We start from the raw sequence: 26,469 nt of genomic DNA on the forward strand, positions 1-26,469 counted from the left end.
CCTCATATCTGGTTTTATGTATTTACTTTAAAAGGGGAAATGACGGTGGATGCTAAGTGATCCTTTTTACATTGGGATATTGGAAGCCACTTCTCTAGAAAGTGTCAGTGTTCAAATCTCAACACTAGAGGTCCTCAGTGTATAACCTATGTTTTGGTAGGAGGGGAAAAATAGATTCTGGAACCAGTAAGTACTGCTTGCGACAAACTTGTATACAAACATAAATGAGATTTACCTTGTTGTATAATCTATAAAACTAATCATAACCTTAAATCTCTTTAGTTACGATCATTGTTCTAATCTTTTTAGATATCCAGGAGTACTATGAGCTGACCATCCTGGCTGACAGCAAACATTCTGTCAATCAGATAGAAGTTCCTGGCAAAGTTGCTGCACCTTGCAACTTTCCAGCGGATCTTTCCGTCCAGCCACAGCCGCTTTCTGCTCCCGTCAGTCCTCAAGCTCCTGGTACTGCAGGCCAAGCAAAACCAATCACTCCTAAACCACGGTCACTCAAATACCCCGCGCCGCCTGTCCCATCTACATCACCTACAGTAAAAGCATCTTCACCCACATCGCAGTGCAGTACACCTCAGTCAAAGTCAGTCAAGTACCGTGCTCCACCTCCCCCGATCCAACTAGGAGCTTCCAAACCACCACAGACCTCAAATTCCTCCTCATCATCAGTTGTTACAGCTTTCATTGACACTGTGAACAACACAGAACCAAACCCAAAGAAAACATCTCATGGGATGTCACTAAATGGAACCAAGTCTCATGTTATTTCAACCAGCTCTGGGTTTTCTTCAGAAAGCAACGCAAAATTACAAAGCCTTCCTGCCACTCCGGACCGCAACCTTGAGACTGTGTCCGCCCTGGTGTCAGGCACCATCCAAAGCCTTTTGCCTCCAGCCACTCCAGACAAATCTGTTCCAAACAGTCCTCTAAGTGCTCAAAAAGGGCCCAAAACAGTCAAGGGAGCCATTGATGCATCTTCAGGTCTCTCACCCAACAAGGATGCAGAACTAAGCAGAGCTTCCCTCAGCAAGAGTCCAGCGAGCCCCACAGATGAAAAATTCCCCTTTAGCTGCCGAAGCCCCACAAGTCCCACGACAAAGTTTGACAATGGAGCTCCTCTGAGGTACAACCACAGGTGTTTTATTTATTACAACCAAAATGTGTATTATTACCAAAATACACAAGTGAGGAAAAAACATACATATATATGTAAATGTAATGAATTACACTTTATTAATAGCAAAGATGCTTTTTCTCTGATCTCTGTTCCTAGTCCAACCAGCCCAGGACAGGTGAAAGCTGCGTCTCCTTCTCCAAGTTACGACCCAGCTCGCTCCCGCTCTAAAAGCCCACTGACCCCCATCAAAGTAAGATCTCTCATGTCTTTTTTTAGCGCCTGTGAATTATCTCTGTACTTGATAGCGGTGTGATTTATTTCTCTGTAAGTAGAGGATAACATTTGAGTGCCAGGAAAGTAAATATTGCTTTTGTTTCTTTTGGAAATTAATCAGAAGGTGCCAGCAGAGGTTAATATTTTATTGTGAAAATCCATTTGTTAGGTATGTCATACCACCCAAAAGAGTTTTCTAACCTAAGGTGTAGATGCGTGTTTTCATCGTCTTATCTGGTGGTGATGAGCGCTCAGAGCAGGAGTACATTTGATCTTAAGATGTGTCTCTTCCTTCATCACATTGTGTGTTTTCAGCCGTGCGTTTGATCTTAGTTCAGCTTTAAAGTGTTTTTATCTTCACTTATAAAATAATGGGACAGTTCAACATCGCAGTGTGGGTGCAGACTAAACGAGATGAGGCTTTCTAACCTTCTTTTCAAAGACTCGTGTGAGAAAAATAGATACATTGCATTGAGAGAAAAAAATTCTTGGACTATGAGGTGTTTTCTCTAAAAATGATCTAGGAGAGGTTTGTCGATCTTTATTGTTGAATGCTGGCGGAATCAATGATTCATAAATGCTAACTTTCTGTTTAAACATTAGCTTAAAATTTTGCAGGAAGAGATTTTATTTGTAGATATTCGCACTGATTTAATTGTGTTTTCTGTTCAATTTATTCTCAAATAAACTTTTGCTGTGTTTGTAAAGATTGCTAAGCCTCTGGCAACACATTGTGTTCTACATTCAGCTAAAAGTTGAAAAGTAGAACATTCTTTGCCATACTGTTGTTATGGTCCACTCAGTCTAAACCCCTCACCCCTGCCAGAGACCTGACAAATCAGGGGAGAGTGGTGTGTTCATATATGAGATTTTGCGTATGTACATATGCTTGTGTGTACACATGCCATGTCTGCGAGTGTTTACCTGTGCATCCACGTGGATGCTTTTCTGCAGCAGGCTGTAGATGCTGCTCAATGTCCCTGGGCTTAGCTGGAAATATATCTTCTGTGCCTCGCAGTCTTCTAGGTCAAATGTTGCAACCAGCTCGCGTAAACCGAAGGCAGCGACTGGGAAAGAGCAGACAGAGGAGTTGCAGCGGGGAAAGCTGCCATGTTGTGTAGTTGGCCTCTGCTGCAACAGAGGAGTCCACGCTGGCTGCTCTGAAAGGGCAGGTGGTGATGGCACGAGAAATGGGAGAGAGAGAGTGATTGAGCGCTGAAACAAAGGAGGACAGACGGCAAGAGGATGCTGCCGACAGCAACAAGCAGTTGAGGAATGGGGGTAGATGCAGTTGGAGCACATTTTGGTGAAAGTTTGCCGGGTGGACTGTTGAGGATGGACTGTATCTGCATCCTCACTACCAAGGTGAGATGAAGTAGGCTTGAGCATGGCAATCATTTTCTGTTCTTTGTTTGAACAGTTTGCTCCTTAAAACCTTTTATCTTCTTGCATAGCATGTCTTGATATATTCTGAATTTCAAAATGTCTTTTCTGCCTTATCTCACATGTTTTGTGTCTAATCTGGGTGCTGCTTTTTCATTGAGAGTGTCAGACTGAGAATCACATTGTTTCTAGAGACTTTTCTTTGTGGAATCAACTATAAGTCTGACATTACCACATGACAGGACAGCTTCACAACACTGTTTATTTCATACTTTTTGTACTTTTGTTAATTTTACATTCAACTTGCTATCATTTGAGAAGGAAATAGCTACAACGTTATAAATTGGAAAAAAAAAACGATCTTAAGTGAGGGTCAAGCTGTTGCTCAGCTGCTGGTCAGATTTCATGTGACAACAGGAGAGACAGGAAACTGGGTTGGTAGGACACTTTCTTCAAAAGACTGGCCGCCATTTTTTGTAGGTGGATCACTGATGTGTTGGCTGACTCCATCACCGATTGGCCATCAGCAGGAGGAAATTGTAGCAAGAAACAAGACCGACAAGAATAAACACATATAATATGCACACACATGCAGGCTCTGAAATGCATGGCCCAGTTAGAAAAAGGAAAACTGGGCTGAGCTGTGGTCGGCTTAAAGCTCAGCTCCCCCGCTGTAGATACAAGGAGAGTCAACCTGCTCATGCTCTTGAGTAATGACTTACAACTGCTTCTGTAAAGTGCAGAGAATTGGCTGAGCTCACAGAAAACTCATTTTTATGGCATGATCAGTAAACTTTAAACAAAAACACAGCGATGGACAGGGCAAGCTTCAAAAACCCTGACAATTTAGACCAAGCTAACTATTCTATTTAAAATGTTTAAAATCAAATTGTGGGTTGAGTTTTTTTTTGTAATATCTTGTAATATGTTTTCCAGGCAATTAAAACAGCTTTTCTGTTAGTTTTAAATAATTCATAACATTAATAGCAAAATATTTACTTCTTTTCAGTTAAAATCCCAACGTTTCTTAACAAAATACAATTGGTTGCAAATTTGACAAACAAACTAGTCAGACAGTTTAATTTTCAATTTAATTCAATTTTATTTTATTTGACAGAGAATTGAAATAAAGTTTTTTTTTTTTCTGCTATTGGGGAATTAATCCCGACAGACTTCTTTTAAGGAAATGGCCTTCTTGAGAGTCTCTCAATGGGACGTTGCTGTCAATATTAGAGTTTAGCCAGATGTTAAAATCTCTACTACTATGAGCAACACAGACTATGAGAACTTACCCCTAGGTCAAATATACGCCTATAAAGTGATCAACTGTCAACAGGGAGGATATAAACTTTTCTAAATGTTATTTCAATGCCCTTTACGTTCCTTGTATTCTTTATAAATCGTCCCTCTATTTTGAATTTAGCTTGTTTGATATTAGTATAACAGCCTTTCTCTTTTGAGACATTTTTATGAAGATGAGCGTTCATGTTTGAAGATGCCCGTCTACCCGAGCCATTTCCTTTTTCAACTTCGACAAAATCTTGATAGTCTCAGTGAGATTTAAAATCCGATTCACACTGAATGAAATGGTTTTTACTTTTCCTTCCCCTGATTAACTGCATGTGAGCAATTTTTTACTCTGTAACCAAAAAAAAAAGAGAGAACAAAACCATGAGAACATACAGGAACCACTGATTGGCCTGTTAAATATTCTCCATTAAGAATGTCAGTTGGGTGATTCCTTTCACCGGTTAGCCTCCACTCACTTTGTCTGCAGTCACCTCTTCTGCTCTCTCAGTGTAGTAATGATCAAGGCAGATTTGGTCATAATTAAAGCCTTATTGGCAGCAGTTCAAACAAATGTAAACACCTACAATTGATTTATGTATATTTTATTCACGTTTTGATATAAATGATAAGCACAAAATAACACAGTCAAAGCTGTAGCTAAAATACCCAGCTCTTATGCTGGGTATTTTCTCTAACAGGCTACAGATTTAAAACACAGAGTGAGCCAGATAATAAGAAAAATATTAACTGTTCAATGCACATGTATATAGCTTGAAATCAAAGGTTCATGTTATGGAATAGATGTAAAACACTTTTTGAATAGATACCCTTCAGGTAAGATCATTGACATCAACAAAACAGTTGGAGCTGGAAAAACTTAAGCAACAGTTCTATGGACTGTCTTTGTTTTTGAGATTAATTTAAAAAATGCTTAAAACATACACCTGTAATTATAATTTTTCAATTATTGGCTAGATCATCCTCAGTATAGCTGTAAGTTTTACTATTCTAACGCTGAAACATGGGTAAACATTACAGATCAGATGCTTGAATTTATGGCCAGTGCCTCAACAGGCAAGACAGTTGTTTTAAGGAATTTTAAGGTAACAGAAGGAACATAAAAGAGAGCCTTTCTGGGGATTTTTGAATTTTGGCTAGCTCAAGACACCATCTTGCAAGTTCACATAACAGACAGAAGGAATTCTATCTCACAGTCATTTGCCTAATCCTATTTGCTTGATCAAGATAATGGATTTAAAAAGAGAGGGTGTGAGATTATGGCTTCAGGATGTTTCTGCACATCTCATCCCTTACAATTCTTTCCCTTTTTCACAGCAACATTGGTCATTGGTCTACTTTTTTAATTGTTTAATTTTGTTTGGCAGTAAAGGTCAGGAACAGAGCAGTCAGTAAGTCCTCACCTTATATAAACTTTCAACTAGTGTTGGACTCTTGGTCAAACACAAAACTGGTGCAATATTGACTTCACCAGTGGAAAGGAGTAAACATTTAGGAATATTTTAGTGTACACATAAGTAAATTTAACTTTTAGTTGGAAACGTCTTTTATAATTTTAAACTAAATCAAATCTAACCTTTTTATATAAAACCTTTCATGCACAAGCAGCATAACATTTTATAAATAAGTCATACTAAAATATTAAAAACACATGTAGGAACAGAAAAAAATAGCAAAGAGATGAGGACACACACAGAAACACACAAAGATTCACACACCCATTCCACCCCCGCTCCTCTGCTCATCAGTTCTCACCCCTAGTTTCTCATTGTTTTAGTATTCTTATGTCTTTATCACATTTTGAACATTAAATTCAATTTGATCCAACAACATCTATCTTTAAGGGGTACATTAAGTCAGAAGCCCTTTCTAACACCCCTGCTGTTCTGTTGTCTGGTCTTATTAGGTGTCACTGTCCTTCTCTGCACCAAGAGAGCAGGAGTTCCTCATAAGAGGCTTATGCTAGGCTGCTAATAGACTTTACAAAGGTGGAGCTATTTCAGGATGGACAAAGCAAAAATGAGAGACCCACACACACACAAATCTGCATGCACGCACACATCAAGAGAGAATGCAACAGAAAGAGCTGGCTTGTACCTGTGTAGGATCATTCTATGTCCTGCTTTATGGAGCCTGCTTAAGTTTCTTTTTTTTTCTTATTAATCTTTGCCATGAAATTCCTATATCATTCCACCAATCCATCCATCTGTGCCACGGTCCAGCTGGTGCTGTGATGCAATGTGGAAAAGGGCACAATCCTGACAAATGAATCAATGGGGAAGAGTAGAGAAGGGTAGGATAATCTCCCCAGCAGCTGCGGGACATTTGAACTCTGGGATATAACAGGGGAAGAGGACAAAGACAGCCATGTAGGACTACTGTGACCAGTCAAGTCAGTCTGCGCAGCTTTCAAGGAAAGCTCAAGTGTCGTCATGGATCTATACAGAAAAGAAAATAGACTAAAGTTACGGACTACAATACCTTTCTGGAACTGACACCCAATGGGCCAGTGCGTGGGCTGCATGTGAAAATGGACCAAAGGGATTCTGCTCCCTCAATAAATGTAATGTACTTTAATCTATTTTCGCTGCAATAGAGACTTTTTATAGAGCATTTCTGATCATTGAAAAACACAGCTTTACTGTTACTTTGAAACTAAAATTTTGTAAACAATAAATATTCTCATATTTAGGTATATATTTATGTATTAAATTTCCAAAGTTTGACAGCTTTTAGAGATTTTATTTTCATAATCTCATGTATGAATGTGTATGGGTTTGTTTGAAAAGCATGATCCTATGAATCTCTTAAAAATAATTAAAAAAGACAAAAAATAACTTGGTCAGGTTTGAAAAAAAGTTTAATCCTAACTGGTGTCACCTAGTTAAATAAAGGTAAAATAATTACATGAAAAACATATCTTCCCTACGGTTGAATTATCATTGTGTTTTTAGCTAAATGAAATTGAAATTTATAGATTTGAATGTCACGTGAAGCTACTTTAAACTATGAACTTTACAACATTGTTTTCACATTTCTGCTTGGCTTCTAGCAAGTACAACAATCGTTAATACAGAATTGGGTCAGAGGTGCTGGGATACCCAGAGGTTGGCTGACAACCAAAAGCAGCTGAGTAATTGAGGGTATTTAGTCCAGAGCAGGAGGCTGTGCCCTTTATAAGTATGGGAGGTGCTAGCTAAATGCTGACCCCCAGCAGCAGCTCTGCCATCCAGCTGGTCCCGGTTCAGTCTGTACTGGATGGAGGCCTCAAGAGCTGGAGCTGCAATTTTAGTTGTTGCTGAAGGAAGTTAACTCATGATGTCTTGTTTTAGTTACTCATATTTTTGATATGAATCTAATAATATTTATATGAACTAAAGTCCCTTTTCTGTTACATTTCATACCCAGATTTAGGATTCATTTATTTTTATTTTTTTAATGTACAAACAGTATTTTAGTTTCAGCTAGAAAATGTATCTTTTATTTTATCTTCAATGTGGAAAATGACAAAACCCAAAAAAATAAATCAATTATAGAAAATCATTCTTACTCCCCTTCTAAGGCTATCAAAGAATTGCATGAAAAATAGGCTTTTCTGTTGGACAGATAATCACTTGTGGAACACATACAAAGCGGCGTGTTGATCCCAAGATCAACCCATGAGAAGTTCGGAGACAAGTCAGAACAGATCAAGCTAATTGCTGAATGTGTATGTGGGAGTAAGACTAGCAGATAAACAGGTAAAAGTGGAGTTAAACGCTGAATTCAAAAACACCATGGTGTGAGTTTCAAAGTTTCATAGGAGCTAATCATATTCCTTCTGGACTAAAGTAATGGGTACAATTAGACTAAAGACAATAGTTCTGATGCATGGCACCAAACATGGAGACAAAGACACCCAATTTTGTTTAAACTAACAATGGGCCTGCACCAGATCAGGAAAACTTGCGTTATTAGTGATCAATATTACGATAACGATATAACTTGCGATGCATCATCAAATAGCAAAACAACCCAAAACTTCATTTCCATTTCACTGCAACAGTTTAAAAATTATACTCCAAATGTCCATCATCTATATAGGCGTCTGTCTGATCTGTCAAATGCATTAATTGATTTATTTTATTTTTTTAAAATACATCAAGCTATCAGAAGATTGTTTTAGCACATTTGAGGTAACCATTTATTGCAATTTTCGCCATCTTTTGCGATATGCATATTGCACAGCTTGAAATATTGTGGGGCCGTGGTGCAGTGGGAGGGTGGACGACCCCTGATCGGAGGGCTGCAGGCCGCCCAGCCCGCTCGTGTGCCGAAGTGTCCTTGCAAGATACTGAACCCCACCTTTCCTCTGGTGGAAGGTTGGCAGCAGAACCGCCACCAGCGTGTGAATGTGCGTGGGAATGGGTGAATGGGACTGTAAAGTGCTTTGGGCTTCCGGGGAAGGTAGAAAAGTGCTGCACGGTATATGCCGTTTACCATTTACCATATCACGGTAACGATAAATTTGCAATGTATTGTGCAGGTTGTTAAAAGATTTGTGATTCAGGATCTTCCGTCTTCACTTTCAAGTTTAAACCGTTGTTTAGTACATCACAGCTTTAAGAGACAAATGTCAGGTCACCTACCTCTTTAAAATGGATCACAGTACAATTTCTGATTGTGTTGCAATGATCCAGACTTCAGCCATGGAGGAACACTGTCCCGCATTTTAAGAAAGTTTTTAACTGGCTGCTTATTTGCAAATGTTCCAAAAAACATGTAACTAGGTCTGATTGTCACTGCCAATTTACTTAATTAATTATTCAGATGAATATGTTTAAAGTTTAATATCTTCATTAATATATTCCAGTAAGAATACATTGCTCAAATTATATTTAAAAACTGTTTTTCCTAATAAAAAATACATTTATCTCACCTGACTAGTGATTTAAACTAACCAAAGAATGCAACTTATAATACTTACAATAACAATTAAATAAGCAGAATAGAGTGTCCTTTTGAGTAAAATGGATCCATATATTTAATGAATTAGCATTCAATCTGGTAAATAAGAGAATTAATGGGAAATGTGTATTTTTTAATTCAGCTCTTAAATTGTGAGCTCACACTTTATTTTTAAAGTTAATTTTTTTAATATATATGTTTGGACTAATGATCTTTACCTTAAGAATTTTGGTTTCAAATATTTATCTAGTTTATACATTAGAGGATGTTTTTCCTGTTTTTAACCACATAGTGGCAGTGTATTCACAACCAAAACAATGCAAATACTGCACTTCCTAATATTTGCCTGCAGTGGTTGTAACCCCAGCAATACTATTTATTTACACTTTAGCTTTCAGCAACTGATAGTGTTTAATTTTTATGGACTTTTCAATTAATGTCATTGTATTACTCCTTATTTTCCAACATTTTCCAAAAATATATTAATCCCTGACGGGTTTTAGCACCAGTCAGACTGTAGTCCTGCAGGATTCTGCACAGAGAATGACAGCTATAAATAGAGGAACGTTCACCCATGTGGAACGTGAACACACGCTTGTAGAAGACAATCACGTGACGATGTTTGAAATGTTGATGTATGGAGTCTTTTCTAATTGGTCAGAGTGTGGGATGGAGAATCCACTGTGATTGGCTTGTATAAAGTGTAAGAGGTTACCGCACACAGACACACAGAGAGGTTATTTCTGTGCTGGATGACCTACTAACGTTAACATGAAATGCATGCCTGCTAGGCTCATGAGGTACCGTCCCCTCTCTCCCAGTTGTTTCTTCCCCTATTTTATTCCTTATGTTCTGCTATTGTTTTTTCCTGTCTACCTGATTGTCTGTTCAATGGTATAGAAGTGTTTTGTCTCCTGTCCTTTATCCTCAATGATTTGCACATTTCTCTTCATTTTATGGTCAGCATCACTCGCTGTAGCACATGTGGGAAGTCATGTGTTTAATGTGTGTGCGCATGTGTGTCTGAAAGAGAACCTTAGCGTGCATTAACACCCATCCTCAGGATCTCCATCTGTTCCTTGCTGAAAGCAAAGGCATTGACTGCAAAAGCTGGTCTTAGGACAGCTAGCTAATCACAAAAGCTTGGATTTTCTGAAGTCTCGTGCTTGATCCTCTTTAAAAGGAAATCCACTGTCTAGTTTGTCTTAGAAGAATGCACATTGATGTTTCTTTATTTCTGGGGTCAATATGCCTTAAGAAATGTTACTAGCAACGCCATGATAACATGTTGACTTTATTTACAGAAAACTGCAGCTGAATTTGACCTTTTGTGTTGTGCTGTTTCAAAGATGATGCAAATGTAGAGTAAAACCAGCTTTTCTCCATTTAGGAATGTTTGTTGGAGAACTTTAGTGTGTTTTCATGTTTAATGGCTGAGGAACGCAACCACTGTTGCAATTTTAATTGATTGGATTGTTCTCAACTGCTGCTCTTTTGGGTGCAGCACTACCTTAAAAGAAGCCCCAGCTTCACTCTTTGGTCCTCTGCAAAGTTTGTTGGCAAAAACTAAATTGTGTCAGAATTCATTTGAAAGTGAAGCAAGTCTTTTGTTTTTCAGCAGACAGGATGCACTTTTGCTGCAAACACGTGTCTGTATGAGTGCATGTGGGTTTAAGAAGTTGTTTGTCTTTGTGTTGGACTTTGGGTTGTACACAGCATCTGCCTAAGTAAAAGCAAAGGCAAGCAACTCTTATTCTTAACAAGATGCAGAAGGGATAGGAAATGAATAGGGATTAATGACTGACCTAATCTGATTTGAGCTCACTTAGTTTGAGCTCATTAACAATTTCAACTGTGTTGGAAGTACCTGTTTATTCATTATTTTTATCAATAAACCAGTGAAATTACTACAGATGATATCAGCATAGTTCAACACTGTTTATTCTCCTCCCTATTTGCATCTTTTCACATTGTTTAGTTCTCTATTCTCTCTCATGCTGTGCTTTGTGATTTGAAGTCAGGGTGAGAAGACAGACAACCTCAGTGGCTCTGCTGTGTGTGTGTGTATGTGTGGGTGTGTGTGTGTGCGTGTGAGTCTCTGAGTGTGAACCTGAGTCAGTCCAGATGGCCTAGCAGCATCAGGCGTCCTGGATGAAGGTGGATCTGAGAATTATTTGAATTAAACTCCCCTTGTTTTCCAAAGGCCTCATCCTTTCTTTAGACCCATTCTAACATCATGGGCATTTTAGCTCTTAGTCAGAAAGACCCCCTCTATTACGAAGTATTATGTCTTGCATAAAAACTATATTACAACAAGTAACTGAGGAGAACCGATTGGAACTTATCTGCTTGTGTAAATAACTCATTAATTTAGCAGTTGGATGAACTAGGATGCAAAAAAATTAGTTCATAAAAGGAAATTTATCATGATTATGAATTTGTTTCAAAATGTACGTATCAAAATGTTATACCCTAAATAAATTCTAGAAAATAGATCAATTAGACTTAATAGGCTGAAAGATTTGTTTTTATTTATCATATTGTTCAAGTGAAGCTTAATTAGTGTATCATAATTACACATAGCCTATTTAAATCTTTCAAATGGCTGATCTTGAAGCTGTTTTAGATGTTAGGCTTATATATTTCCATCTTAGTCAGAGCACTATGTTTAGCAGTAAGTTATTTACTAAGTGTCTGTGTTTAAATTGTTGTAGTTTACTAATATTAGCTCATGTGAGATTTTTGGACATGTTTCTCCGTTTTGTATGAACTTTTCTGATTGAATCAAATGATAATATTAGAGATTTGCCAAAATGGGAGGTGAGCTTCAGCTGTTAGAAAATATCCATCCATCCGTCCGTCCGTCTGTCCATCCGTCCATCCATCCATCCATCTGGACCCACTAAACCCTTGAATAAATGAAAACAACAACGTCTTTGAATTCCATAGTTTCTGCAGAGCGGCAGGAGTTAATCAGAAATTTGCCTCTAACGTACCAACGGGACTGTTGCTACGGAGTAAGCCGACACGTGGCTGACACATTTTATTGTCTAGAGTGCTCATCTATTGATGAATTGTAAAATAGTTCGGCACAGACAATATTTAAAATAAACATTTAGTAAATACTATGTTTACTTATCTTGAATAGGATCTTATAATAATAACAGAGTGCATATCCCAATGAAGCAGTTAAAGAGTAATATTACGCATGTACTCATGGATCTTGTCAGCTTTGTATCACTTGAACATTGCTCACCCATCAGTTTGAGCAGTTGAGGCAGTAATGCCTCAGGCTTCTGCAGCACAGCGGAGACCTCCATCCACCTCCAAGCAGTGCTGCACTGCTGACTTAGCCCTCAGTTCAGATCCTGCCTGAATGTTTTACAGGACTCTAAAGCTTCTCCAACAAGCTCTCTGCACACAGGAATACTTTTAGAATAATTTATACCTGTACCTAAAATTAGCAAATTTGCTTTTGAGCATCTTTTACATATTTTGGCCAATTAAGGCTCCCCTACAATCCCTACTTCCTCTGCTCTTTTACCTGCCCAGTAGGTGTCACTATTGTAACATTTAGATCTAAATTTAAAAAAAATTCAATCTCAAAATGAAAAAAATACATAATACATGTTGAATGAATTTTGCGTTGAGTTTCCTTTTGTGCTGGCTCATGTTGTAAGAGACGTTTTCTGCTTGTACAAATGTTACATTTAGTCTAGCTAGTGTTAGATTTTATAGTGCTCTGACCTTTACTGTAACCTTTAGTCCTTCGTCTTCAGTGTTTAAGACCCGAAATGTAAAATCAAGAATATTTAACAGGTAACTACAATTAAAAGACACATTTTTAAACAAGTTGCCTGTGTGTGCAGGTCTCTGCTCTTCGTGTCTTTCCTTATTGATCTCAGTGTTGAGAGGCGGGCTGAGAGAGTCAGTGGAGCGAAACTGAGGGAGAGGGGGAGAGAGAGGGAGAAGGGCAGCAATCGAGGCAGAAAAGCAAACACTTTGAGAGAGACAGAGGAGACACAGGACCGGGACTGCTGCTGCTGCTGCTGCTGCTGCTGCAGAGGACATCACAGAACACATCCACACTGATACACACACTTACAAACATTCATTCATGCACACACAAACACACAAAAAGGCTGACACACATGCTGACAGCATCAACACGCTGAGCAGACACACGTGCTAACACATTCTCACTCATATTTACACACACTGAGGGACGGGCAGTCTCTCACCATGTCTGCCTCCTGACCTGCTCTGAGGATTACCCTGACGAAGATGAAGATGATGATGATGATAGGAGCTATGGAGAACGTGAGGGAGAGGATGCTGGCCTGCCACAGCTGAGGACTGTAGCCAGGCAGTGGGGGGTGGGTCGGTTTGGGTTGGGGGGGGCAGTAGAGTGGGGCATTGTGGGACAGTATGGAGCGCGGTTGATGGAACACATGCAAATGCATGTGTATGTGTGGGTGCGAGTGTGTGTGGAGGTGTGCGAGTGTGAAAAGTGTACATGAAGGCTAGGATGCCCCCCCAGTGTGGGACCAGCTAGCTAACGTTAGCCACATGTTGTGCCACTGCAAAGTAGCATGCACCAACAACACCATATCTCTGATGTTTGGATGCAAGGTAGGTGGTGAGTTTCATACTTGTGTGGTTCTTGGTGTTTCAGTGTGGGGAACAAACACTTTGGGGAAACCTGGAAGTAAACCTCAGTGAGAGGGACACTGATGGAAACAGAGTGGCCAAAGATAGTAAAGCAAAAGGAGAGGACTAAGCTTGTGAAATGGGTTTATGGTTTGGGTAAACAAAGGTGAGATGCAGTGGCTTGTAGCACATTGTGTGAGCACTATGGCTGTGTGTGTGTGTGTGTGTGTGTGTGTGTGTGTTTGAGTGTGTGCGTTAGAGCAGTGTTTTTCAACCAGTGTGCCGCGGCACACTAGTGTGCCGTGGGAGATGGTCAAGTGTGCCGTGTGAAATTGCCCTCATTAACTGATCTAAAAACATTTCCCATCTCCAGGATTTCAGCTCTGTGTTCATCCAAACAGGCCCTGATAAAACACTGAGGAGTTAGGAATATAAAAGATCGTAAAATACTTTTTCTTTGCGTTTATTTTATTTTATTTTATTAAAGACATTTTGATAAGAATGACGGCAGCGCGATTCAGCTGCAGCTCCGGCTGTATTTAGGAAAAGTCCCCCCCCCCCTTTACCTGTCTCCACCAATCATTCTTGAAGGCTTAATCACATGTCATCAGTCTGACCAATCAGAAGTGGTTAAAGTCTTCACTTCCTTGTCCCGATTTAGCTCGTAAAGTCGCTCAGTTCTAACAAAAATAGCAGCTAAAGCTCGTCTTTAGCGGTGTAGCTTTCCACAGAATCCGGTATCAGACCGTGGAACAAGTGAACAAAACCATGAAGCTCCGAAAAGCGATCTCCGCCGGCCGTTTTTATGCACTACATCTCCCATGATGCATTGGGTTGTGAGAGTGACAGCGTAAAAGGAGTTCTGTTGTTAAACGTCTTGAAAACAACGAACACACTTCAAACTTTTTTTAAATCTTCTAACTTAACTTTTGTTACATCTTTTAGAAAAACAGCTGCAGCTTCCAGCTTTTTCTGCAATAATTATCACAAAAATGCATGTGAGATTGTGGAGGGGCTGTAGATCAATACAGACTATGAGTTTCTCCTTTTTTTTTTTCATTTCTGGATGCTGGTGTGCCGCGGGATTTTTTTTAAGCTTAAAGTGTGCCGTGGCTCAGAAAAGGTTGAAAAACACTGCGTTAGAGGGACAGAGATGACAAGACAGTGGAAGGCAGGCTTGTGTTTTACTGTCTGATTTAATATTTTGAAGAGCAGTGTTTACTGACATATTTGCATCCAGACACACAACACTTTAAAAGAGCTTTAGGAGTCAGTGGAATCGGATGGCGGACATTAAATATTGCATGTGTGACTAACCGTTTCCTTTCACCTAGTTACACGAAGATAACTTTTTTTTTCCTTTAACCTATGAGCACATGGTGTGGGAGTGCCTTTTAGTTTTCTGGCTTGTACTTCCGGTCATCTAAAAAAACACACACAAAAAACCCAAAGCTTGCTCTGTGGGTCTATAAAGGGAGATTACCCAATGTGTAACACTGCTGTCAACATTTTGCAGTAATAGCTTATTTTTGAAGTACTCCAAGCCAATAATTAGATGTTACAAACTCAATATTTTGTTTTTAATTTTGAAGGTGCTGTAAGTTATGCTAACATTTACTATCAATTTGATTGCAACAAATGAATTAACTATCTCTCTGACTGCCATACAAAACAAAACACAAAGTGGCTTTTAAAGCAAAAACACAACTAAACAAATAGCTTTGACCAAAAAAGGAGGCTGGATTCCTTAAGTATTTTTTAATAGTAAAAAAAAAGAATTTCGTTAATTGAAACAAGATCATACATACCTCATAAGTTATATTATTTTAGCCACAATTGATACTTGTTCTAAGCTAGGCTGTTAGTTTTATAGTTTAGTATAATCAAATAATAACATCCATTATTCCTTTTCTTAACCCGCTATGTGCCTTTCGGGATCACAGGGTTGCTGGAGCCTGTCCCGCCTACTGTTGTTGACACCCTGGAGAGCTCGCAAGTCTGTCACAGGGCACATGATCACTCCCACATGCACACTTTAGATTGACCAATCAACTTATGAAGCATATTTCTGGGCGGAAGAAACCAGAGTGCCAGAAGAAAACGTGCAAAGTCCACACAGAAAGGTCCGGGCCAGGGTTTGGGCCAGGGCCTCCTCACTGTGAGGCGAGGGTGCCAACCACTTCTCTACCCTTCAGCCCCAAATAATAACAGTAAATATATTTGTTATTATTACCTATATAGTCAGGAAAAAAGTAATCTTTTACATTTGTCCCTTTCATATCATTTAATCCTGTAATCCTTTACATATCACTAAATGATGATAGCACCCTTGTTCTAATTTACAGATGTTAAAAAAAATATTCAATTTATTATCTTATCTTCAAATTTTCTTTGTCATCATGTATAGGGCAGCAGATAAAAAAAAAAGACATCTTAGGAAAACCTATTTGATTTTTGACCCAAATATTAAGTTTGGTTTACTAAATTCAAACTCAGAAAACATTTTTGTCATTTTCCAGCTGAATGTAAATATCCATATTCTGTAATAAGAAATCTGTATTTGTAAAGAAAAATATTTATCTTTTCTGAATTCTCACATTGGGAATACAGTATGTTGAAAATTCTACATATTTGAACTGAATGATGAAGTAAACAATAGAATATTTGATGTGTGTGATCTTTTTCATTATTTTATTCTATTACTTTACCTTCAATATCTGTTTTTAGAACTAATCCACACTCAATGAGTGATATTTATCTTGCCTGAGGTGGTCTAAACTCCATTACAAACACCGAGCTGCACATTAAATAGCATCAGTCAAACTTAAACGGGTATGATTCAGTTAGAATTGCCAGTCATCATCCTGCAAAGTACTGAACTGTTGAGTGGAAAATCAACATATAAAATATTAAAGTTAGCCCCATGTGTGTAAGGAGCAGCTTCTTTGATGCTGAGGACGACTTGGTGCATTGAGCTGCATTTCTGAACACACCAAATATGTTTTTTTTAATGGGTCCTCCAAAAACATGGAACTAGACAGAAAAAGAGAAGAAGGAACATTTTTATCAGTCTCGAAACCTGGAGGCTGAGAGGAGGGGGGTTTGCTTTTCTAAAGTGTACAGTGCTTCTGAATAAAAAATCCTGTGAGGCCATGAGACTGTTTGTATACTGTATGAGTTTATGCATTCCTAAGCACGCTGTTGCCTAATGCAGCAGCGAGGCTATAATAATCTGTATGGACTCTACTTCTGTCCTATTAGATCACCTCACTATGACAGCCTGTTAAATAGAGGCTGGCCAAGAGACAACTGCTACACTGGAGCTAGAGAGAGCGATACACAAGTGTGCCGCCATGGAAGCAGTGGCTTTTATCTCAGAGAGGAAGAGCTATAGAAAGAGGGCCTGAATCTATAGTGTAGTATTGAAGGTGTAGTCTGAAAGATATTTCTGAGACATGCATTTATTTGTTGGGATTATCAGTTTGTTTTTAAAGAAAGCAAAATTAGAGATGCTGCAGTGCCAGAGGAGCTAATGTTTCTTATTAGTGTGTGCAAACTTGCATGTTTTAAGGCTATTTAAGTGTCATTTTAGTGGTCAAGGGGCTCGCAAAATTATATTTATTCTTTTTCCTTTGAACTCTCTTACACATAGGAAGTTGTACTAAACAATACCTCTTTCGTGTGCTGGCTGTTCTTAAAATTGACTTATTGATGTAATGTGCAGAAACACAGACAGCCTGGACAGTCAACATGTAAGTAAAGACAGGACAAGATCTGTTTTTCCACAGCTCCTATTTGTGTCTTTGGTTCTAAAGAAAAAAAATAAAAGTGTCCAAACTGTGCTTACATTCACATTAAACTATATGGTAAATGGTAAATACTTATATAGCGCCTTTCTTCCTACAAGGACAAAGCGCTTTACAGTCACAGACCCATTCACCCAGTCACACACACATTCACTCACACATTCATACACTGGTGGCGGCTCCGCTGCCAAACACGGGCGCCTGCCTACCACCAGAGGCAAGGTGGGGTTCAGTGTCTTATCCAAGGACACTTTGACTCATGGGCGTGCAAGGCGGGAATCGAACCTGCAAACGATCGTGGGTCGACCGCCCTACCGCTGCACCACGGCTGCCCCGTGTGCACTACAACAGTCACAGAGGCCACACATTGAAACTAGAATCACTGGTCAGTTATCAGATGATTTATGTCCAAAGCAGCTTTGTGGCAAATTCAGCTACAGATTGAGTTTTACCCTTTCTTCAGTAGAACAAGCAAACAAACAAATCTTTGCTGAAAATTGTGCCCCACCATTGTTTTCTTTATTTTTGGGTCGAAGCAGCAAGTTACAGTGCAAGATGGGAAAATATTGACATACATGCTACTCCCTAAAATATCTGTGTCTTCACGCAATACTCCAAGTTGCCTATAAATTATGGCTGCTTCATGGCTCACTGTGGGACACTTGTGTTGTTTTCAGTGACAATGAAAACCAGATCCCGCCCAGCTGTAAGCACAGTTTTTGCAGCAGTATATTTCAGTCTGGGCTTTTGCTTTTTAAATGCATTGTAAGTAAACGATGCAAGTTTAAGATCTCAAGAAATGTTTTTTGTAAATAAATAAATAAATCATAAAATCTAAAAAGAAATCATAAAAATGAGAAACGGTTTCTCAGAGTCATAATTTGCCAAATTTACAAGATGATGCTTTTTTTGTTCTCATTTCTGAAAAACTAAAGTTGAACAGGAGACCACAGAATCCTCTTAACAGTCTGATCACATTTTCAGGCAAGCATTGACTGTTATTATAGACAATCGATCATAGTCTCATCTGCAGTGAACAGCACAACAATGCTGCAGGAAAGACTTAGGAATTCCTGCAAACCTCTCAATTTACCCACAATCCCACAACTGCAAGCCCTATTCAACACGTAACCGTCAGTGAATTTATTGGCACAGTTAAGTGACTGTTGAATGAACTGAATAAAGTCATGCTCCTGTTTAGACATTTTACTTGTATTCACACCTAATACCTGCTTTGTCCGGAACTGACAAGTCAAATAATCTTTAAAATCTGTTAAATTTTAGTAGCAGGCATTAGGCAAAAAAATGCAGCATTCATTTGAAAGCTATGATGCAAACATGAAAGTGCATTTAAACACAAGAGACTGCTTCTTTTTTTATTAACTTGCCTTTAACCTGTCCATTCCTGAGTCTCTTAAAGTGCCTAAGAAGATAAATCAAACCCACCTTAACAAGTTCTGACATTTGAACACATTTAAAATAGATGAAGCTGTACTTGTATTTCTGCAAAGGTCAGGGTATTTGTCCTGAAGACACTTTACTAACTAAAACCCCCATGAAGTAAGAAAATGAAAGACTTCAGCAAGGCTCTTGTGTTTTATTTTTATAAGTAAAATATCTATTTGAAAAAAAAAACATGTCTTAATATAAAAGACAAAAGACTGCTTTAATTGACCTTTTTTCTGTCTCAGTTTTCTATTTTTATTTCACCTTGCTTTTCTAGAGTAGTAGTAAAATCCAGAGTACTTGAATTATAAAGGGTTTGTGGCAAAACTGTGCTAATGGTGTGTTTTTCATAAACACATTTTTTTTATCACCATCAACATTTTTGTGAAAACTGTGAAGAATCGTTGGCCATCATCTGTAAAGATTTTTTTAGCTGCTTTCTGGTTGAGTTTTAAAGATTGTGAGGGATGAAGGGGAAGGAAAGATGCAAAGAAGGAGACAGAAGAAGGCACGCCTGTGTGCAAGAAGTTCCTTATGGCAGAGGATCCCCTGCTCTTTCATATCTCACCAAGCGTGACTAACGCCTGGCTTTACTCTGACGCGCACTCATCTACACACTCAAACAGGCACACACACACATGTCCTGGGATGCTGAATCTGCTCCCAATCTAGTCACGTTTCTTAGGCTAGGCAGGGCTGGCTGACACACTATCACATGACAGCCTTACTTTGCATGTGCATCTTGCTGTGCATACACTCATAATTGTGGTCAGCAGGCATTCTGCCGGCACTGCCCCGATGGAGAATATTCTCAAATCATGATGAAGAAAAAGGCTCATTTGGCTGCTTCTTCATGTTTGCATGCATGTGGAGGTGTTTTTCTGCTGAGAGAATACAGACTCGGGAATCACAGCTGAGACTGTGTGTGCATGACAGTTCCTACATGTGAGTGCACAGGGCAGTTGCAGCAGGACTGTGACAACAGGGTGAGCCATGCAGGTTCACCTCATGGTCTTAGCGTCCTGTCAGTCAACTGCTACGCTCCACAGTACTTTAAATAATGGAGCAATCACAGTGATCACAGTAAAAAATGAAAAAAAGAAATGTGATGAAGCGCACAAAGCAGGTCACACTGGCTCATTTTGTCTAAGCAGTGTTTCCGTTTAATCCCAGTTAAAATTGGTACAGAGCAGTGAAGCAGGGGACACCATGTCTGTTTAAATTCACTGGCAGGCCTCATGTGTACCCACCCAATCTTCGCCTCAGAACATTTTAGGATTGATTTTGCATCTTGTGGCTGTCTGAGGTCACAGACAATTGCTTGGTCTAAAAAGCATATACATTTTTTTAAATAAAAAAATGTTTCTAAATGCTTTGTAGCCTGTTAGTTGTTAGAGGTGATGTGTTGACTCTATTATTGTAAATATGCAGCAAGCCTTAATTTAGTATCAGCTTGAAAGCAAAAGCAGTGATCTTTTTTTTCATACCAAAAATAAATTTAGGTGTAGAGAAGTCAAAACACTTCATGGATTAATGTCTTGGAATTAAGTAAACAAGTATTTTGATAGCCAGTTACTAATTATAGCAGCACAGACATCAGTAAAATTGCTTCAAATACGGTATGTGTATCTTTCCTGATATAGAGGTGTAATTATCTATTTGAGTTGGGTCGTTAGTCATATAAAGACACATAAGTAATATCAGAAAACTCAACTGTTATTTATTGTAACATTAGACTCTTTCTCTGACCTAAATCCAACTTTACTTAATGAAAATGTCTGTTTTTCTGCTCTCCTGGTTACCTCAATAAGAGGTCAAAAGGTCATCCTAATAGGATTGTCTGGGTGACTGTCTGGCTCTCTGCAGGGGATGTGAACACATCTAATCTATGAGCCACAGGCTGTAGGCTGTTTGTCTATTGTTGGTGTTAATTTCAGCCTTTGCTTCCATATTAGCTCAAATCTCACAGTTCAGAAATGCCTGATCTGATTTAACATTATCATGTTAAAGCATAAAAGGCTTTGAGTGTATAATATTTTTGTAAGACTTACTTTGAACATTAAAACATGACTTTACATCTTTTTAGGAAATTATAAGTCATGTATATAACAAACTTAGATTAAATACTAGATATTTACCATTTTTTTTCAGTGTCCATATTAGTGCACACAAACAATGAAACATATGTTGAAGCTAGAATAAAATGACCTGAATGACATAGGACTGAACTAAACAGAAATGAACTGAATGTATCAGTGAAATAAATAACTGTTACAGTCAGTGTTTGATGTTTTTCTTGTTTTTGTTTGTTGATTTGAGTTTTTTCTGATGGTTCTTAACATTGTTAAGGATTTGTAAAATCCTGCATTTAGCACAGTTGATTGTTTGACCTCCTTTGCATTTCAGCTTTGGTTTCAGTGTTAGTGTTGGATTCCATCTTGTTATTTGTTCACACCTGCTTCTGTTTTAATCGTCACAGCTGTTCCTCGTCTCTCATTAGTTTAGTAGATTTCTTACATTATCCAGGTTCAAGTAAACTGGGTAAAATTATTGATGTACATCTTGTCTAAAGGTCTTGTTTTTTATGCTGACAAATGAGTTCCAAAAGTATTGAAAACGACTTAAAACTACAGCAGTAATTATTTATTTTTTGCGCTGGAAGTTTGAAAAGTTTCATTCATCATTTAAAGATAAATACTCATTTTCTCATCACTAAAAAGGGTTTGGAGACAAGAAAATGTTGGCAAATCTACATAATCAGTGATGCGTCTGGAAGGACTGATATCGATTTAGTGAGAGAAGGGGCTTCCTCAAAGCTGCTGAATGTCTGGATGAACATTAATTTAACAGTTGGCGTGAGACCTTTCATCTCTCTCACATCAGCCTCGCTAACTCCTTCAGTGCATTCTGCCCGATAAAGCAGAAAAAACATGGGACACTTTTTAAAGAATATAAATAGAAGCTGGGGGAGAGTGTGTGGGACTAGAGGAACACGGGCAAGGAAGTAGCCTGGAAAGTAAGGATGCATGATAAGTGTAGTGGAAGATGGAGCGAGAGCGAGGTTATTTCCCAAGGCAAGTTCGACTCCTGTTCACTGTCCCCGCTGAGTTTTGAATCTTAGTTTGCCTGAAAACTTTAGGTTCGGGTCTTCTGTGTGTGTTGGTGCATTCATGCATGTGCCAACACGGGAAGCTGGAGAAACAATTACCTCCATGCTGAGTGTACACCTGGACTCCCCCGTGTGCTCTCCCACACAAACTGTACTTCACAAACATTCTTCTTTACTTTATTGTAACTCCAATGCTACGAACACACTGGGCATAAGATGCACGTTCAAGAATGCCCTGAACTGTGTTCAGGAACTGTACGACAGTCCAGTGTGGCTACCTGATAGTAGTGAATGTAACTACAGTTGGAAGAAGCTTTGTGGGAAATTTCAAAGTGGTGCAAATCTTGTCAATTTTGCTCCAGTCTATTTCGATCACACCTCTATTCCGATAAATGAAAGACTTGCTGTCAGATAATTAAGGCCAGGCACAAACCACAATTGGTTATTTCTCCTCCATGATCAATTTTCAAATGATTGGCACCGTGAATTGATAAGGACGCTAGCCATACGCCTCTACCAAATCCGAGTCCCTGATTGGTCAAAGTTCAACCTGCTTGAAAATGGCCTTAAAGATTTGCAGAGCGATATGTGAACGGAAGAGTTTTGGAAACAAAATGCCAAATCTTGCATAAACGTGCGTTTACATATCCGTTTCATTGAAAATGGTCACTTGAATGCGCATTGCAGAGGCTGGTGTGAACATGAGATATGTTTAGTCTTGTATTTTTTTTTTACTGCTTAAGTCTTCTTGTTTTTAACTTTACTAAACCTTCTGATCTAACTGCACATCTAAAATTCTCTTGTGAATAATGCTTTCTTCCTCTTTTTCTCTTTTGTAATGTCCTCCTAACTTCCCATACCTCACATCCTGAACCAATTTGTTTTTTTTTTTACGTTCTTTTAAATTTTTATTTCCCTTACCATTTTATTTTATTCCCTACCGTGAACTGGTTTCCCCCTCCCCTCACTTCTACCTTCCCTATCACTATAGAAGTATCGGTATCAAGAAGAAGAGGGAGCATCGCCGGGCGCTCCAAGACTCCTCCAGCACCCATGTCCTCATCATTCAATGGGCTTAGCCAGAGAGCTGAGGGATGGAGGGACCCTGGAACGAGATGGTGGGACCCTGGAACGAGATGGTGGGACCCTGGGGAGGGATGGAGGGACCCAGGGGAGGGACGGTGGAACATTGGGGAGAAATGGAGGGACTCTAGGAAGAGAAGGAGGTTCTCTGGGAAGGGAAGGAGGAATCTGGAGGAGAGATGGAAGTTGCATCGGGACAATGGAGCGGGAAAGACAACGGTCACTGGCGAGGCATGGATCACTTGGTCGCCACAGCGACCTGCGTGGAGCAGAGCTGGTTCAGGTCGCAGAAAGGCAGCTGTCACAGATTCAACATGTACACGGATATGTCACTCACACACACATCGCACCTGCTCAGGTAAATAACTTCAGCTTTTTCGTTGACCTCACCTTGTCACTGGATAATTAAAAGCTTGTTTACTGGTATTGTCAGTATCTTCAAGATCTCATCTGTTTGTTTTAGAAAATATATCCTATAGAAAACTATTTTAAATCATATTATCACAAAAATTACCAGTTTGCCAATCTATGTGTCTGAAAGAGACCACATTTTGTTAGCTTTGCCTTTTTTTTTACTCCATGGAACATCAACAGAAGCGTTGTGTTTAAATTTTTTTTATGGTTATTTTTTAAAATGTAAAAGTTTGACTCAACCACAAATAAGTCAAAGGCTGGGAGACTAGAGGCTGCTGGTCATAGAATCCATAAATATTGCTGAAATTTTTTTGTGGAGAAGGTGGTAGAAGAATTGTTTAGTTTGGGCAAAGCAGTCTAGATAACAGAAAAATACACAATTAATGAGAGAACGGGATGATGCAAGCTGATACAAGTGAGATCCTTTTGGCTCAGAAAAAAACGAGAATAATTATGAATGAAGGTGAGCTGGCTTTGTGGGAGAGTGGAACACAGAACCGCACACAAGTGCAGATACTGTGACTGTTTGTCCTTGATGAAATCATGCCAAAGCTACACTTTTTTAAACATCTCTCCTTGGTTTTTACATACAAAGAAAAAAATATCTTATCATTTGGTCTTTATTGGATCTTAAAATTAAGAAATTAAGTTTAAGATGAATAATAAAATGTGTCATTTGATACTGTCCTTCTGCTTGTGACAGTCAGTAACTTTGCCAAATTGTTTAAACCTCATAATACCTCATTTCTTCCGTTAATAAGTCCCAGTGAGTTACTATCTGACATAAGCACCCAATAAGGGAGCTAACTAATGGTAGCATCTACAACGTGTTAACAGATTTGTGAGAATCTTACCAGGCACTTTACCCGTGTAGATGAAGAGAAGCTATTCATCAAGGTTTAGAGTAAAATATTACCCAATACATAGTTTCTCTTTCCGATAATGATATAGATTCACAGAGCCAAGTGGAGGAAAGGTGTTGACTTAAACTGTTCCCAGCTTTAAAACCCAGAAACTTGCCTTTTTTGAATTAAACATAACTTATTTTCAGGAGAAACAGCCTAAAGAGTAAGATGTCAGGCAATTTGTCTTTGTCCTTTGTTCAAACTGGGTCATGCAAAGGGCTAATAGTTTGAGGCTCACAAGAAAGTCCACAAGAGAATTGCAGAAAAAGAAAACAGGCCTACACCTGGTTGAAATGCTCTAGCCCCATTCGAGGGGTGTAAAAATTCACAGACAACTCCAGAAATTATCATTAATGAAATAAGGCTAGACTGTGCCAGAAATGTAGACACAGAAAAGAAAACCACATCAGATTTTTGCTGCAAAAATGTAATTTTACAAGCTGATGATTGTATTTCCTTTCTTGACAAAGAAATATAATATATTTTTATTCTTATGTAAAAATCTTATCAGAGTATTTTACAATTGCGAGAATAAGTGTGCTTAAAGTTGTGATTTTATCATTTTGTTCTGGCTTTTACTGTAGTGGTCTCATACTTTCAACTGCAGCTTTTCAGGCCAGTGACATTAATATTGACTTGGGTATTACAAAGGCCTTTTTTCCCAGGTACTTAAAATTCAGTGATACAGCCCTGATTCACCTTCATGCAAAGACTTTCTACCAATTGGATAATGATGCAGGACTGTGCATGCACGGGCTTCATTCGAATGCTTGACCCCTTTTTTTTTTAGAAATGAGGCTCATTACTATCTCTATTCCACAGTCAGTAGGTGCCTGTCTGGCCCCCCTCTTTGCTTTTCTGTCGTTCTTCCTCTATCTCCCTCTAACACATCCATTGCTGCACAATTAAGCTTGGTAATCTTTTATTGGCCATTTAGACTGTCTGTGTCTTGCATGGTTTTTATTCACTTCCCCCCACCGCACTAAAGGGGTTAGCAACCATCTAACAAATGCAACCATATGTCCTCATTTCGTAGCACGTGCTCACTTCTCCAGATTTGTTCTTCAGGGCAGCTTAACTTTAGCGGCTGATCAAAAAGACATTTTTTTGCTCATCTGAGTAAATTCTTCAGCTCAAAATATTGATGGGGAATTCAGGTGGATGTGCCGACTACTCCGAAGGTGTGGCTTTTCCATTTGCCCCGAAGAACAGAATCCTCTAATAATGACATGCTTTATGTGCTCATGTTTTCTTTTAAAATCATGCTTTTGTTGAGTCTGATGATAAAATTTATATGAAAATTATGATCTTCTTATGCTGCGTTTTTTTTCTATCTTTTTTTTTTTTAAATCAGCAGTTTTAAAACATAAATTTGACCTAATATGGTTTTATCTTCACCAGAATCCCACTAAAACTAAATTGATCTTATTGAAGATCTCCATTTATCTGACAAAATCAGAGCCAAACTAACTTATAGTGATTTTGCACAGGTTTTGCATACTGTTTCTATCTAAGTTTTAAAATTAGCTCCATCTTTTCTTTAAGAAATCTCTTCTGGAAGATATTTGTTTTGATCTTTGCCCAGTGTCCTCCTTATTTTTCCTTTTTTGTGTCTTTGGTTTCATTGCATTGCCAGCTTGTCCCCCGTTAAATTTTTTTTAAAATGTATTCTGGCATGTGCTATGTACTATCACGGAATTTATTCCTGTGTTGTCAGGAGTCGCATGTGTTTATCTGGGTGTGGGTTGGTTACGACAACCCCTCAGCATGTTGCCAGCAGCCAGAGCTGAGGAGTGTGTGCATTTGTGGTGTGTCAGCTCCGAGTCATTACACGCTGTCTGTCATGTGTTTGTCTTTGTACTGACTCAGTTGTCAGTCACCACGAGTTCAAAGTTTGTCCGCTGGGAAAGCTTCAGACGGCGCTGAAGCTGTCCATGTGCTGGCGTGTGAAAGCAAAAGTTGCTGTGGAGCTCCACCTTGTGACTGGCTAACACAAATTTTACCTGTGAT

The 26,469-nt window shown here is 38.8% G+C and overlaps 1 protein-coding gene across 6 annotated transcripts in view; it reads left to right on the forward strand.

The window, feature by feature from the left end:
• LOC101171070 (discs large homolog 1-like protein) overlaps positions 1-26,469 on the forward strand; it is a 99,117-nt gene that overhangs the window by 4,044 nt on the left and 68,604 nt on the right. For 3 of the 6 annotated variants that reach the window (XM_011474174.3, XM_020702506.2, XM_020702507.2), the window contains exons 3-5: positions 310-1,141; positions 1,292-1,385; positions 23,049-23,498. In XM_011474174.3, coding sequence (XP_011472476.1) covers positions 310-1,141; positions 1,292-1,385; positions 23,049-23,498 — 1,376 coding nt within the window. Of the gene's footprint in view, positions 1-309; positions 1,142-1,291; positions 1,386-5,782; positions 6,663-12,916; positions 13,679-23,048; positions 23,499-26,469 lie in introns of those variants that run through there. The other 3 variants (XM_011474175.3, XM_020702510.2, XM_020702508.2) reach the window with 3 other exon arrangements.

Source organism: Oryzias latipes, chromosome 4 (assembly GCF_002234675.1).
Source record: "Oryzias latipes chromosome 4, ASM223467v1".
Lineage (NCBI taxonomy): Eukaryota > Metazoa > Chordata > Actinopteri > Beloniformes > Adrianichthyidae > Oryzias > Oryzias latipes.